General features: G+C 39.4%; 1 protein-coding gene across 2 annotated transcripts in view; it reads right to left on the bottom strand.

Moving 5' to 3' along the window:
• LOC110492721 (chemokine-like protein TAFA-5) overlaps positions 1-16,299 on the bottom strand; it is a 235,985-nt gene that overhangs the window by 51,685 nt on the left and 168,001 nt on the right. For both annotated transcript variants that reach the window (XM_021567187.2, XM_036951914.1), the window contains exon 3: positions 13,924-14,051. In XM_021567187.2, the coding sequence (XP_021422862.1) occupies positions 13,924-14,051 (128 nt within the window). The remainder of the gene's footprint in view (positions 1-13,923; positions 14,052-16,299) is intronic.

The raw sequence follows: 16,299 nt of genomic DNA, 5'->3' as shown, positions 1-16,299 counted from the left end.
CGACACGAAAGAGAGGTTGAACAGGCTAGTAATAGGGGTTGCAACAATTTCGGCAGATCATTTTTAGAAAGAAAGGGTCCAGATTGTCTAGCCCGGCTGATTTGTAGGGGTCCAGATTTTGCAGCTCTTTCAGAACATCAGCTGAACGGATTTGGGAGAAGGAGAAATGGGGAAGGCTTGGGCGAGTTGCTGTGGGGGGTGCAGTGCTGTTGACCGGGGTAGGAGTAGCCAGGTGGAAAGCATGGCCAGCCGTAGAAAAATGCTTGTTGAAATTCTCAATTATGGTGGATTTATCAGTGGTGACAGTGTTTCCTATCTTCAGTGCAGTGGGCAGCTGGGAGAAGGTGTTCTTATTCTCCATGGACTTTACAGTGTCCCAGAACTTTTTTGAGTTAGTGTTGCAGGAAGCAAATTTCTGCTTGAAAAAGCTAGCCTTGGCTTTTCTAGGTGGGGCAGGCTTGAGACTGATCTCAGGAATTAATAATAAAATACACTTTATTTCTCAGGTGCCTCACCACGGTCTTTATGTGAATTAATAACTTTTTATTGCTAAATATTTCCAACAGATGGCAGCATAAGACCACGCAGCATCAGTTATAGGTTACAAGCAACAATATGATTGACATGCAACCGAAGACTATATGTCCCATGATTTTCTAAAATTATCGTTAGTTAGTTAGTTGGTTAGTCAGATATATACCGTATTAGGCCTGTGTTGCTTTTGGGAGAGCAAAAAAATAACAGTAGCAGGTATTGAACTCCATCCAAATAATTACTAGTCAAATGCACTAACCTCAACCCTAATATACACTAAGTTTGAAAACACCAGTTATGCATCCTAATGCGCTATTAAACATTTTGAATGAAAAACGTTCCCGTTTTAAACAAGATATTTTGTCACGAAAAGATGCTCGACTATGCATATAATTGACAGCTTTGGAAAGAAAACACTCTGACGTTTCCAAAACTGCAAAGATATTGTCTGTGAGTGCCACAGAACTGATGTTACAGGCGAAACCCAGATAAAAATCCAACCAGGAAGTGCCGCATTTTTTGAAACCGCCTCATGCCAATGACTGCTTATATGGCTGTGAATGAGCTACGAATGAGCTTACATTTTCCACGTATTCCTCAAGCTGTCAACAGCATTATGAAGTCTTTTTAGGCATTTCCATTGAAGAATGGCCGTAAGGGACCATATATAGCATGTGGTCACATGGTGTCTCCTGCAGAAAATCTCACGTAAAATACTGAGGTAGCCATTTTTCCAATCGCTTCTTATGAGAAACCAATTGCCTCAACGGATATATTATCAAATACATATGTTAAAAACACCTTGAGGATGGATCTTTAACAACGTTTGCCGTGTTTCTGTCGATATTATGGAGCAAATTTTGAAAAAAGTTTGGCGTTATAGTTGCAGCATTTTCCGGTCGATTTCTCAGCCAAGCATGGTGAAGAAACGGGAGCTATTTCGCCTACAAAAATAATGTTTTTGGAAAAAAGGAATATTTGCTATCTAACTGGGAGTCTCCTGAGTGAAAGCATCCGAAGTTCTTCAAAGGTAAATTATTTAATTTGGTTGCTTTTCTTATTTTCGTGAAAATGTTGCCTGCTGCCAGCAGAGCTAGCATAGCATCATGCCATGATAAACTTACACAAATGCTTGTCTAGCGTTGGCTATAACGCATATTGTGAAAATCTGAGATGACAGTGTTGTTAACAAAAGGTTAAGCTTGTGTTTGAATATATTTATTTCATTTCATTTGCGATTTTCATGAATAGGAAAAGTTTCTAGGGGTATTTATGTCCGCTGCATTATGCTAATGCATTTGAGGCTATGATTACGCTCCCGGATACGGGATTGCTTGTCGCAAGAGCTAATATCTCATATGGCAGTGCAAGTGAACAGCTTCGAAATAGAAAAGGCAAAAGAGTGCATCTTCCACAGCTTGCAGAGTAATTACATCGTGCAACATTTGCAGTTAGTAAATTACCTCAACATGCCCCTCACTTGTGCGAGGATGCAGTGTGAGTTGCCGCTGCTGGTGGCAGGAGCTTGTTGAGTTGGCAGAGAAGGCAGAGCGGCTCAATGCTGGTTGATGAATTGGTAAATTCATGAATAAATATACTAGGAAAACACATATTTCTCGACCAGAGGTGACTGAATTAATGTTCAGCATTATTGATAATCGTAATTGAAATTGTAAACAATTTCAAAACATGAGCACGAAAATAGGTAGTTATAAACATGAATCATCATTATAGTAATTCACAGTAATCTGTTAAAATAATGTTTCAGTCGTTCCTCGGCGTTAGCAGTGTGAAAAGGGACAGGAAAAAGAGCGCGTAAGATTTCCTATGATGAAGAGTGGTGTATGCAGGGAGAAAACAAATCTTCTGAAATTTCATTTATGATCTTATGCTTCCATCTATTGGAAGTATTTACCAATTGCAGTTAATAGATTTTTTTAAACATTGTCGTCAGACCATTAAAACGTTTCTGTAACTAAGGTCAATGAATAAATTGTAGATCCTTACTGAAGTAGCAATTACTCAGATTTGCTAAATATTAAATATTTACTAGTTATTTTTATCACTTACAACCATGAAATAATAATTTATAGCATAACAATAAACAATAAAACTTATGGCCAATTTGCATGAACCAAAAACACCATACATTCAGTTAATTATTATTATTATTATTATTTAGGTTCATGACATTATGTGCCAAAGTAACACCCCCTTAACAAAAAAGCACATACACTGGACACAAACACTGAAAATTAGCTTTTTTAAATAAATGATATTTCTTAAAAGAGCATTAGCTTGGCTGAAATTCAGGTGTGCTGCCTGCCTGCATGCCTGCCATGTCATCAGATAAGTAAATCTGTGAATAATGAAAAGATAAGTTATTGCCACCCTTTCACTAGTTCAAACCCCAACATTTTTAACACAAAAAGGCAAATGGCAGCAGATATGAGAATGTTGTTGTAGGAAGATCAGTTTAATGAGTCCAATATTATAACATTCAACTGTAAAAAGCCTTTTAGATAAAATACAGTAGTATGTTGTTAATCATATATTGAGGCTGTTAAATTCATCTTTGCAGTCTCATAAAACTGAGTAACTTTTATACACATACATTTAAGCTGCACATAGTTCTCTGTCTTGTATTAAACTATACGTTAAACCTCAAATAAAATAATATTTGTCACATACAGCGAGTGTACATTACAGTGGTGACCCATCATTCTGTTTTGAGCCCCAGATGTTTAGCTATTTGACTGTTTTGCATGTTATTTTTACATATCAGTTTGTAGAAAACAAAATCCTTGAGTTAATAAAGCTGCATACAAACATGGTATCTTTCTTGGACAGCTCCAAAATGCAGGTGTTTCAGCCTATAGCTCAGTGCTTCCTGTGGTGGAGGGGCAGCCAGCAAAAGCACAGAGCGTAGGCGTTGGTAATCCTTTCTAGTTGCGCCGTGAGTGGCTCAGTGTTGTGTCACTCATGGGGACACCATGTCGCCGCAGAATCTACCGGGAGAGCGCGGCATTTCAAGCCCACTTGAACTGTGCTGCCATAGATTTACACTAGAAGTGCCAAGAAGGCTCAAGGTCATTGGCCACAGATAAAATGATGTCAAATCACGTTATATCTACTGTACCTTTGATTGGGCTGATCATGTCATCATCATACTTTCAAAACATTAGTAGGCAAGCTAGCTAGATGAGCAGTCATCATCATGAATCATGTCGACAATCTACTGGCAAATCCTTTTCATTCCTTGTCATAACAAGAGAAATTATAGATAAAACGTATTGGTGCTGGCCTCCCGGGTGGCGCAGTGGTCTAGGGCACTGCATCGCAGCGCAAGCTGTGCCACCAGAGACTCTGGGTTCGGGGTTGGATGCGCGCTGTGTTAAGAAACAGTGCGGCTTGGTTGGGTTGTGTTTTGGAGGACGAATGGCTTTCGACCTTTGTCTCTCCTGAGCCCGTACGTTAGTTGTAGTGATGAGACAAGATAGTAACTCCTAACAATTGGATACCACGAAAAGGGGGTAAAATTAAAATGTAAAAAAAAAGTTCCATAGCCTCCCATTGCTCCATTTAAAGAGATATCAACCAGATTCATTTTCCTATCGCTTCCTTAAGGTGTCAACAGTCTTCAGACATAGTTTCAGGGTTTTATTTTTGAAAAATGAGCCAGAAAGATAACATCGCGTCAGGTGGTCACATGAGTTTTGCTCACGCAACAGAGTTCGGACAGCCATTTCCTTTCCCTCTCCTACTGAACAAGACCGTTGCGGTTGATATATTATCGATTACATATTTATATAACCTGAGGATTGAATATAAAAAAAACGTTTGACATGTTTCTGTGGACATTACGGATATTATTTGGAATTTTCGTGTTGTCGTGACCGCTCTTTCCTGTGGATTTCTGAACATAACGCGACAAACAAACTAAGGTATTTTGAATATAAAAATAATCTTTATGGAACAAAAGGAACATTTGTTGTGTAACTGGGAGTCTCGTGAGTGAAAACATCCGAAGATCATCAAAGGTAAATGATTAATTTGATTGCTTTTCTGATTTGTGACCAAGCTACCTGATGCTAAGTGTACTTAATGTTTTGTCATGCGATCGATAAACTTACACAAACGCTTGGATTGCTTTCGCTGTAAAGCATAATTTCAAAATCTGAGACAACAGCTGGATTAACAAAAGGCTAAGCTGTGTTTTGCAATACTGCACTTGTGATTTCAGGAATATGAATATTTTTAGTAATATTATTTGACTGTGGCGCTATGCTATTCAGCAGTTGCTGATGACAATTATCCCGCTTAAAGGATGGGTAGCGTGAAGAAGTTAAAACATCTGTCTGAAAGGGTCTCTTTTCCAAGCTTAAAAGGATAAACATTCACATGCAACACCATAGGCCAGAAAAGGTTGAATACATAAGCCATGCTGTCAATACAGCATGACTTCTGCCACGTTCAAGACAACTGGGAACTCAAAAAAAAGAGCTCCGACTGGGAAAATACGTTTTGAATGGTCATCCAACATGGAATCCCATGTCGGAAACTCGGGCCACTTTCTATAGCTCCGACTTTCCGACCTGAAGATCACTGGAGTTATGATTCAACTTAGGTTTTTTTTCAGCGTTCCCGAATTGTCTTGAAAGCACCATATAACCAGAGAATGCAAGACTATGATGACAAAGTTTTCCGACAAGAAGAACCACCACACCACCTTCCAGTTTATTTATTAAGTGAGCACAACAGTGAGTCCAAAAATGTGTATTGTATGCTACATAAATTATGTAATATACCAGGATATGTATACTGTATCTAAGAAATTAATATTAAGTCTATGTTGTGTAGTAAGATGTTAGTAGCCCATGTGCCTCACCCTAATAATTTGGTCTATTTACCCCTCTTAATTTTGTCTATTGTTCTGACTTGGTGGTGTACATGTAGCCTATACCCTGTTTTAGAGTAATGTCATCATTGAATATTGTAAGAGATTTAATTATCTGCTTTTCTACAACGGGTGGTTCTAATTCTGAAGGCTGACTGATTAAAACCACATTCCAGATGGTTTCTATTCCACAAGTTACTTTGTTCCTTCTCACTGCACAACCCACTGTCTCATCAGCCCAGCCATGCAATTTATGAACTTCAAATCAAACTTTGTCACATGTGCCAAATACAAGTGTAGACTTTACCGTGAAAAGCTTACTTACAAGCCCTTAACCAACAGTGCAGTTCAAGGAGAAAATCATATTTACCAAGTAGACTAAAATAAAAAGGAAGACAATAAGAATAAGAATAAAGAGGCTATATACAGTCATGGACAAATGTTTTGAGAATGACACAAATATAAATGTTCAAAGTCTGCTGCCTCAGTTTGTATGATGGCAACTTGCATATACTCCAGAATGTTATGAAGAGTGATCAGATTAATTGCAATTAATTGCAAAGTCCCTCTTTGCCATGCAAATGAACTGAATCCCCCGAAAACATTTCCACTGCATTTCAGCCCTGCCACAAAAGGACCAGCTGACATCATGTCAGTGATTCTCTCATTAACACAGGTGTGAGTGTTGACGAGGACAAGGCTGGAGATCACTCTGTCATGCTGATTGAGTTTGAATAACAGACTGGAAGCTTCAAAAGGAAGGTGCTGCTTGGAATCATTATTCTTCCTCTGTCAACCATGTTTACCTCCAAGGAAACATGTGCCGTCATCATTGCTTTGAACAAAAAAGGGCTTCACAGGCAAGGATATTGCTGCCAGTAAGATTGCACCTAAATCAACCATTTATCGGATCATCAAGAACTTCAAAGAGAGCGGTTCAAATGTTATGAAGAAGGCTTCAGGGTGCCCAAGAAAGTCCAGCAAGTGCCAGGACCATCCTAAAGTTGATTCAGCTGTGGGATCGGGGCACCACCAGTACAGAGCTTGCTCAGGAATGGCAGCAGGCAGCTGTGAGTGTATCTGCACGCAAAGTGAGGCGAAGACTTTTGGAGGATGGCCTGGTGTCATTAACCTTTTAGGGATGGGGGGCAGCATTTTCACTTTGGATGAATTGCGTGCCCATAGTGAACTGCCTCCTACTCTGTCCCAGATGCTAATATATGCATATTATTATTACTATTGGATAGAAAACACTCTGAAGTTTCTACAACTGTTTGAATTATCTATGTGAGTATAGCATAACTCATAGGGCAGGCAAACTTCCAAATAGGAAGTGGAAATTCTGGGGCTGGTTGATTTTCAACTCATCGCCTATTCAAATCCAAATAAGATATGGATCTGTTAGCAATTCCTACGCCTTCCACTAGATGTCAACAGTCAGTAGAACGTGGAATGAAGCCTCTAGTGTGATGTGGGACCGGATGGCAGCTTTTTGAGTCACTGGTCTGGCAGAATGCCAGTTCCTGGTTACGCGCAGTAGTCATTATATCACCTTGCGTTCCATTACTCTGTAGACAAAAACTAATGCTCCGGTTGGAAGGTTATTGGATATATATGATAATAGCATCCTGAAGATTGATTCTCTACTTAGTTTGACCAGTTTATTCGACCTGGAATATACGTTTTTGAAGTTTTCGTCCGAGTTCGCCTGGACCAGCACCAGCTTTTAGAGATGTGAACTAAACGTTCTAGCAAAAGTAGCTAATTGGACAAAACAACGATTTATTGCGGAATTAGGATTCCTTGCACTGCATTCTGATGAAAGCTCATTAAAGGTAAGGGAATATTTATGATGTAATTTCGTATTTCTGTTTACTCCAACCTGGCTGAGAAATATATTTACTTCTGAGCGCCGTCTCAGATTATTGCATGGTATGCTTTTTTCAGAACGTTTAAAAAACAAATCTGACACAGCGGTTGCATTAACAACCAGTGTATCTTTAATTATATGTAAAACATGTATCTTTCATCAAAGTTTATGATGAGTTATTCTGTTATATAAAGTGGCTCTCAGTAATTACTCCGGATATTTTGGAGGCATTTCTGAACATGGCGCCAATGTAAACCGAGATTTGTGGATATAAATATGCATATTATCGAACAAAACATGAATTTATTGTGTAACATGATGTAATATGAGTGTCATCTGATGAAGATTATCAAAGGTTAGTGATTAATTTTATCTCCAATTCTGCTTTTGTGACTATCGTTGGCTGGGAAAAATGGCTGTGTTTTTTGGGATTTGGTGCTGATCTAACATAAATATATGTTGTGTTTTCGCTGTAAAACATTTTTTAAATCGGACACGATGGGTAGATTAACAACATGTTTGTTTATCTTTCATTTGCTGTATTGGACTTGTTAATGTGTGAAAGTTAAATATTTCAAAAAAAAAATTTGAATTTCCCGCGCTGCCTTTTCAGCGGAATGTTGGTGGCTCTCAGCAAAGAAGACACTTCTCTCCAGGAAAAACATCAGGGACAGACTGATATTCTGCAAAAGGTACAGGGATTGGACTGCTGAGGACTGGGGTAAAGTCATTTTCTCTGATGAATCCCCTTCCGATTGTTTGGGGCATCCGTAAAAAAGCTTGTCTGGAGAAAACAAGGTGAGCGCTACCATCAGTCCTGTGTCATGCCAACAGTAAAGCATCCTGAGACCATTCATGTGTGGGGTTGCTTCTCGGCCATGATAGTGGGCTCACTCACAATTTTGCCTAAGGACACAGCCATGAATAAGGAATGGTGAGCTGCAGTGAGCTGCAGTAAAAATAGTATAACAAGAGACAAAGAATAGCTCTTCACTATATACTTTAACATTCAAAGACGATATTCTCAAAAGTGAGCTTACAAGTCGATCATCTTTCAAGACAGAATACCATTTTGTAGCTCTGAGTCTCTACTTTTATCCGCTGTAAAAATACACAATTTCACATTTTGCTACATACGACCGAATCTAGGTGGTTTGTATATACAGGGAGTACCATTAACAGATCAATGTGCAGGGGTATGAAGTAATTGACATAGATATGTACATGTATGCAGGTTAAAGTGATTAAAGTGATAATAATAGTAGTAAAATAAAGAACATTGTTGTTTTTGGCAATTTCAGACCTTCCTCTGACACCGCCTGATATAGACATCCTGGATGGCAAGGAGCTCGGCCCCAGTGCAGTACTGGGCTGTCCGCACCACCCTCTGTAGCACTATGCCATTCGAGGGAGGTGCATTTGCCATACCATGTGGTGATGCAGCCAGTCAAAATGCTCTCGATGGTGCAGCTCCATAACCTTTTGAGGATCCGAGGGCCAAATATTTTCAGTTTCCTGAGGGGGAAGAGGTTCTGTCGTGCCTATGGCTGTTGCGGTGACCGTATTACTGCCACACCTGCAGTCATGACCACAATAAACTTTCACGTGACCATTTAGTCATGGTCATCTCCTCTTATGCACTCTGGACACGCTTTGGTTGTGCCCAACTTGCTTACGACCATAATGTCCTAATAGCCTGGTACTCAGGGCTCTACTGTCCCTCTAACCACTCTGACGTAAAAGTAAATGCAAATGAAAATCATATCAAACACATCATCAAAACAGTATCCTGCTTTTAAAAATCACCTCACTGTGATGATCAATTTGAAGAAAGTTTCAACCTGCTGTTGAACTTCTAAGTGTAAAACACAGTCATTGAGGATGTTGTTTCAAAGCCTAATGCAATAAAATGGACAGCATTTTCTAAGATAATGATGAATTCAAAACACCCATACACATATTAGAGCTTATGCATACGCATAGTCCTGTGAGCCCAAGCCCGGGGGAAAAAAATTAAATCATGATTGTGCCTTATACAATGCATAGCCTATCGCATATTACACTGTGCAGAAAAGCATAGAACTGAGTTAAGATGTTAATTGGTCAAGCCTATACTCCAAAATTAAACAAATTCAAGTAATCGCCTTTGAGTGTGGACTATATTATTATGCATACTTGATGGAGTATGCTGTCCCAAAATGTCTACTCATTAGTTTGGGAGATATTGTAAAGACCTAGGCGATGCAGTTGGTTAATTGATTGTGCTGGGCGGCTTACAGATAGCTTACAATTATAGTGAATTTGTATTTGATTTTGAATAACCTAGTAATAGGAGATGTATTATATTTGTATAATTAACTGGGTGGTACAGAATATCTCACCACCATGCTTTTCCATCTCCTCCTCTCTCTTCTTTATTAATTTCTCGAGCGTGCAGAGGGGCTGTGAGTTTAATGAAATATGTTTGGTTACGAAAACATGTTACTATCGATGTTCCTGAACAGATTTCACTTGGTTTCCCAAATTAAGCACTGGGTATACTGAGTTTGGGCTGAATATCACCTGTCGCGCAGCGAAAGCATGCTCCTCAAACAGTGGTTGATGAGTGGAGTGAAATAAGTGTTATATTTATTTCTCAGCTGCTCATATTAGGCACAGCTCTGCTATAAAACCGAAGTAGATGAAAGATATATTCATAGAGGCACACTGCTCCCCCTTTGGACTTGTCTGAGGTTGCCTTCATCCAATCGAGCTGCTGCATCGAGAAACCACAGAGTTCTACGTACATAGAGCCATCCAGCTACGTCTCTGCAAGATATAGAATATTGTAGCTTTTCAAGTCTCTGATAGGAGACTCTTGAACAAAGATCATCCAGTTACTGGACATTTGCCAATAGGACTGAGGGGGGTGCCGGATGGCTTTCTCTTCGTCTCAACCTCACCAGGATGCCGGCACATCTACCGCGTCTACGCCTGCGGCGCTTTGGTAGCCCATGAAACAAAGAAATGGGGTCCGGTATGAACAAGGGAACAGCTGATCAAAGTTGAATTTGGATTTGAAGTCAAATTGAGGTTAGTAACTGTCAACAGTCAATTTGATAATAGTATGAACTTGCTGTACAAAAAAGTGAATATAAACACCAAAAAAGTAACTAAATAGCAGTTAGGTTGGAACTCATAAGATGTTGCCCGTCTGTGCCATTTTTTATGGTCTTTAATGACCTCAAGGTCCTGTAAATGCATTTTTGGTTTTTGCTCTAGCACTACACAGCTGATTCAAATCATCAAAGCTTGATGATGAGTTGGTTATTTGAATCAGCTATGTAGTGCTAGGGCAAACAACAAAACGTGCACCCAGAGAGGGCCCCAAGACAGAGTTTGGGAAACCCTACTGCTAAGCTACTATACCCTCCTGGAGGCTTTCATTCCAACCTGGACACTTTCATTCCAACCTAGCATACCAGATTCTACTAATTAGCTGCTCACCAGCACCTTGATTAGCTATAGTAGGTGTGTTACCATGGGGTTGGCTCAGAAGCTTGCTCACCTAGACCAATTAGTGGAAGAAATATCAGAATTGGGCTGCCTGTTTAATTAATTATGCACAGCCCTTGTGGAGCTCCATGACTCAGACATGTTTTAAGTATGTAAGGGCGGTTTGACATAACCACTCCTGATTGTTCTGGGTCCAAGAATCATTGTGTGCTACTTAGTACTGTATAATCAAATAAATGTGTATGTCACATGTGCTCCCTCTCTGGACTCTAGGTCACCAGGCTGTTCGTTATGGCGCACACCAGTCACCATCATTACGCGCACCTGCGCATCATCAGACTCACCTGGACTCACTCCCTTTGGTTCCTTCCCCAGGCGTCATTGTTTCTGTTCCAGTGTTAAGTCTGTTTGTGTTTCTTGTTTGTTGTTTTGTTGCGTTTATTTATTAAAACCCTCACTCACTGAACTTGCTTCCCGACTCTCAGCGCACATCGTTACAGTGTAGTAACACACGGAAAATGCATAAACATTTTGGTAACCTGATTGTAATGTGTTAATGTCCTGTATGTGTTTATAAGATAAATTGCATGCAGTCAAGACAAATCCATAGTTTTGAGACAATCTGTTGAAAATGTCGCTGGTTACATTACTGTGACTTGCACAATCCTTTGGCAAAGGGGTTCAATGCAATTGAGTCAAATTTATTCTATAACAACATCCAAGGCAGGGCTTAACCTTGGAGGTCTGTTCGTAGTCAAGTTAGAAAAATGGGCTTGTTTGTTTGTCCCTGTTAAAGCCTTGTGGTTAAATAGCTGAATCCCTTAGCATCGTCCACAATTGGCAGAGAATGGAGTCTGCTGCCGCCATACAGGAGATGGCTCTAATTGTCCACCAAGACACAACTGAGTTATTTGAAACAGAATTTACAGGGTTAGCAGCTCCCTTGCCCCCCCTGTCCATCTTTAAAAGAAGACTCATTAAAAGCAATGGTACCTGAACAGTGGATTTCTGCACATAAAATGCTTGACTTTGAAAGCGATCCTCGGGTTGACAGGTTTCATTATTCAGTGACTAGACTGACAGCCCACCAGCCTCCTGTCTCAGCCTGCGAACCATGGCACTGAAGACCTGAGCATGCATGACTACCCTTCAGCCTTCAAGACACTTCTGGATGGAAATTCAGCTAATTCTGCCTGATTCTTTACAATGCAGAAGAATATCACAGATTTTTACAATAGTCGGCAGACCCTAAAATATGCATGTTAGGAGGATGTTTATGTTAGATGCCATAACACATTTGTAAATTATTCAGATTCGGGTAATGCCTTCTTTAAGCATGTACAAATGTTCTAAAAAAATATATACACTATCGTTCAAAAGTTTGGGGTCACTTAAAAATGTTCTGTTTTTTTGTCCATTAAAAGAACTTCAAAATGTATCAGAAATACAGTGTAGACATTGTTAATGTTGTAAATGACTGTTGTAGCTGGAAACGGCAGATCTTTCTATTTTGTCTCTAACCAAAATAGAAAGAGCAGTGGGAGGCGCCGGTGCACAACTGAGCAAGAGGACAAGTACATTAGAGTGTCTAGTTTGAGAAACAGACGCCTCACAAGTCCTCAACTGGCAGATTCATTAAATTGTACCAGCAAATTACCAGTCTCAACGTCAACAGTGAAGAGGCAACTCCGGGATGCTGGCCTTCTAGGCAGAGTTGCAAAGAAAAAGCCATATTTCAGACTGGCCAATAAAAAGAAAAGGTTAAGATGGGCAAAAGAACACAGACACTGGACTGAGGAACTTTGCCTAGAAGGCCAGCATCCCGGAGTCGCCTCTTCACAGTTGACGTTGAGACCGGTGTTTTGCGGGTACTATTTAATGAAGCTACCAGTTGAGGACTTGTGAGGCGTCTGTTTCTCAAACTAGACACTCTAATGTACTTGGCCTCTTGCTCAGTTGTGCACCGGGGCCTCCCACTCCCATTTCTATTCTGGTTAGATCTAGTTTGTGCTGTTCTGTGAAGGGAGCAGCACACAGCGTTGTATGAGATCTTCAGTTTCTTATCAATTTCTCACATGGAATAGCCTTCATTTCTCAGAATTTGAATAGACTGACGAGTTTCAGAAGAAAGTTATTTGTTTCTGGACATTTTGAACCTGTAATCGAACACATAAATGCTGATGTTCCAGATACTCAACTAGTCTAAAGAAGGCCAGTTTTATTGCTTCTTTAATCAGGACAATAGGATTCAGCTGTGCTAACATAATTTCAAAAGGGTTTTCTAACGATCAATTAGCTTTTTAAAATGATAACTTGGATTAGCTAACACAACGTGCCATTGGAACACAGGAGTGATGGTTGCTGATAATGGGCTTCTGTATGCCTGTGTAGATATTCCATAAAAAAATCAGCCGTTTCCAGTTTCAAGTCATTTACAACATTAGCAATGTCTACACTGTATTTATGATCAATTTGTGTTATTTTAAGGGACATAAAATGTGCTTTTCTTTCAAAAACAAGGACATTTCTAAGTGACCCCAAACTTTTGAACGGTAGTGTAAATTAGGTTGATTAGCTGCAATGCATGTGCCGTAGATTTAAATGCACAACCTTCTGCTACATTTATGAACATCAGACAACATGCTAATGATGAGGATGCAAATTAATGCTGCATAATGAAGCTATTGAAATGGAGCTCTTTAATCAGCGGTGAAATTGATGCCCTGACAAGATAGCGACGGAAGCACCATTCAGTGAGTGACGTTAAGTGTGCATGAGTGAGAATTATTTCAACAACAAACTTAAGCTTTGGTTTTCTTTATGTTACCACATATAGACAAAAATAACACATACTGTAACACATTCAAATAGCTAAGTGATGCAGTCATACAAACAACTGATTATATCAGGAAATGACCACATAGACATAGGTGGCAAAGGCTCACATTAAATTACATTCTCCAGCAAATTAATGGTATTGTAGCTCTGAATGTTTCTACAGGGGCCTCTACGCCATTCCCAGAAACACATCAAGGCCAAACAATGGTCCCTGGACAGGTCTTATGGCCTCTGGTCACTCTAACTGTGACAGATTGTGTGGTTACGAGGCTTGGCAGTCTTGTCTTACCGTGGTGGTCTTCACCCGGCCCCCAGGCTGTGTGCAGGTCCAGCCCGACTGGTTTACTAAGAGGTCACAGCCCTCGTCTTCCAAGCAAGGCATCATATCACACCACTGCCGGCTCCTCACAATGCGAGCTGTGGGGAGAGGACAGGAGAGGAAGAGGGACGGTTTACTCTCGTTATGGCCGTGGCTCTTTGGCGGATGTACCATTAGCTCATCTATCTATCTATCTATTACAAGTCAATGGTTAATATATTAAATCCAATATTTTTTACTACTGTGACAAAATCACAAAATGGTATCAATTCACAAAATCCAAATTACATCCAGTCAGATGCAGAATGTTTTGCACAACATATGTGAGAGAAATTTTTTCAAAATGTATGGCAGTCTGGAAGTTTGCAGGCTGCTTTTGCAAACTGCCCAGCTATCATTTGGGTCCTTGGAAGTTGTGGGAACGTATGTTTTTGGTTTCCCATTGGTTCTCGGAAAACAAAGCCATACATTTTTCTGACCAGTAAAACTGAACATTTTTTTAAACGTTCTGACAATGGAAGTCAACATTTTGCCTGCTCTGGGAATGTATATTTTTAGGTTGCAGGGAGGTTCTGACAATGTTTCACAATGGTTCCCGGAATTTTTTTCGTGGGAGGTTTTATTAACGTTTTGAGAACAAAATTTAAGGGTTATTTTAAGGTAATGAAATAAGGTTTTAAGAACATTCTCTAAATGTTTTTAATGTTTTATTTGTTCTGTTATATAGTGCATTTTTTGAATTACTTTTCGGGTTATTTTGAGGGTTTTGATTAACCTACTTAACTTGAACTGAATGTTTCAATAAGACTTTTAATAACACTGCTAGCTTATTTTGTGTTTTGAACTCAACGCACAGATAGGACACCCTGGAAATGTATTTACTTAGGCATTAATCATGCAAACACATTTATTTTTTATTGTGGCATGGCGTGAGTGAGATTCAAACTATGATCTTTTATTCTCTATCCATGGAATTAGTCCACTGCACCACCAAGATGGAGCTAGCATGTTTTTTTCACTCATACCAAGCTGTTCATTTTATTTTCAAACAGACCCCATTTCAAAGGAAACAGGCACTGATTAAGATGTGCCCAATTAGTGGCTGTGGCCAACACACTTAACACGATAGGAGGATAGATAGAGTTTTGTTGATGCTGGGAACGGAATGTATACACTGAGTATACAAAACATGAACAACACCTGCTCTTTCCATTACATAGACTGACCAGGTGAATCCAGGTGAAAGCTATGATCCCTTATTGACCGCGTTTACATGTATACCAATATCCAATTGTTATTCAAGTTGACGCATATAAACACCTTATCTAGGTTTACTGTTGTTTTTGTGGTCTGCGCAGGCTCAGTTTTACATATCATGGGTGTTGTGGGATGATGTTTTCATCTGATTGTCAAACAAATCACTTCAAAAAGTGCAGTGTGATCCACCATAATAATTCAGCCTACTATAATAAATTTACTATCATTTAAATTAAGTTTCTACTTGTAATTTCCGCCATTTGGTAGGCCACATTATAATGACGACTTTTGGTAGGCCATTTGTTTGTCAACTATGGTTTGATACATGCAGTTACTCTTCTGTCAACTTTAGCCCCAGAAGACTAAATAAAGCAGTACTCACCAGAATAATGTCTTACATCATATGAATGAATGCATTAGTAATCTAGTTAACACCACTAAAGTTGTCTATTTCATTTAGGGACCATGGAGAAAACATAACTCCAAAACAGTGTAAAGATTGGTCCTGTGCAAAGTGTCCAAATGTCATCAGTTTGACGGGTTTGAAGGAAATGAAAAATATGAGGAAATGACTAAACACGTTTCTGATAAGACTTCAGTTTGTCTTGGGTGTATATTTTATGTGGTTGAAATACTGTCTGCTTGCATCACAGTGTCAAAGATACCACATTACATGTGCATTCACATTTTCTCAAGAGATGCTGACAGAAAGAAATCATATTTCTCCACTTCTGTTTCTGAGACAAATATAACATCTGTTGTATAATTTCACTGAAAGAAATGCAATATTCTGCAGGAGTTAAAATTATATTTGGCTACATGTGAGAGGTTATAGGCCTACAAGTCAGTGTCCAGATGACAGTTAATATTCAATTTAACCCATATGAACTTAAATTAGGAATATTGTGTTTATTCATGGAAACAGGGATACTCATGAGTGGGATAAGACCTTAAGCGGGAAATAAGCTAATATCCAGAATACTGTGCGAATGTAATTGAGGTCAAGTAGACAAGTTAAGACTGTAACTTGGTCACTCAGGAACATTCACGGTCTTCTTAAGCGGTGTTATGGGCTACTATTCGGAATAC

Source organism: Oncorhynchus mykiss, chromosome 2 (genome assembly GCF_013265735.2).
Source record: "Oncorhynchus mykiss isolate Arlee chromosome 2, USDA_OmykA_1.1, whole genome shotgun sequence".
Taxonomy (NCBI): domain Eukaryota; kingdom Metazoa; phylum Chordata; class Actinopteri; order Salmoniformes; family Salmonidae; genus Oncorhynchus; species Oncorhynchus mykiss.
This window is presented reverse-complemented; position numbering and strand designations above follow the sequence as displayed.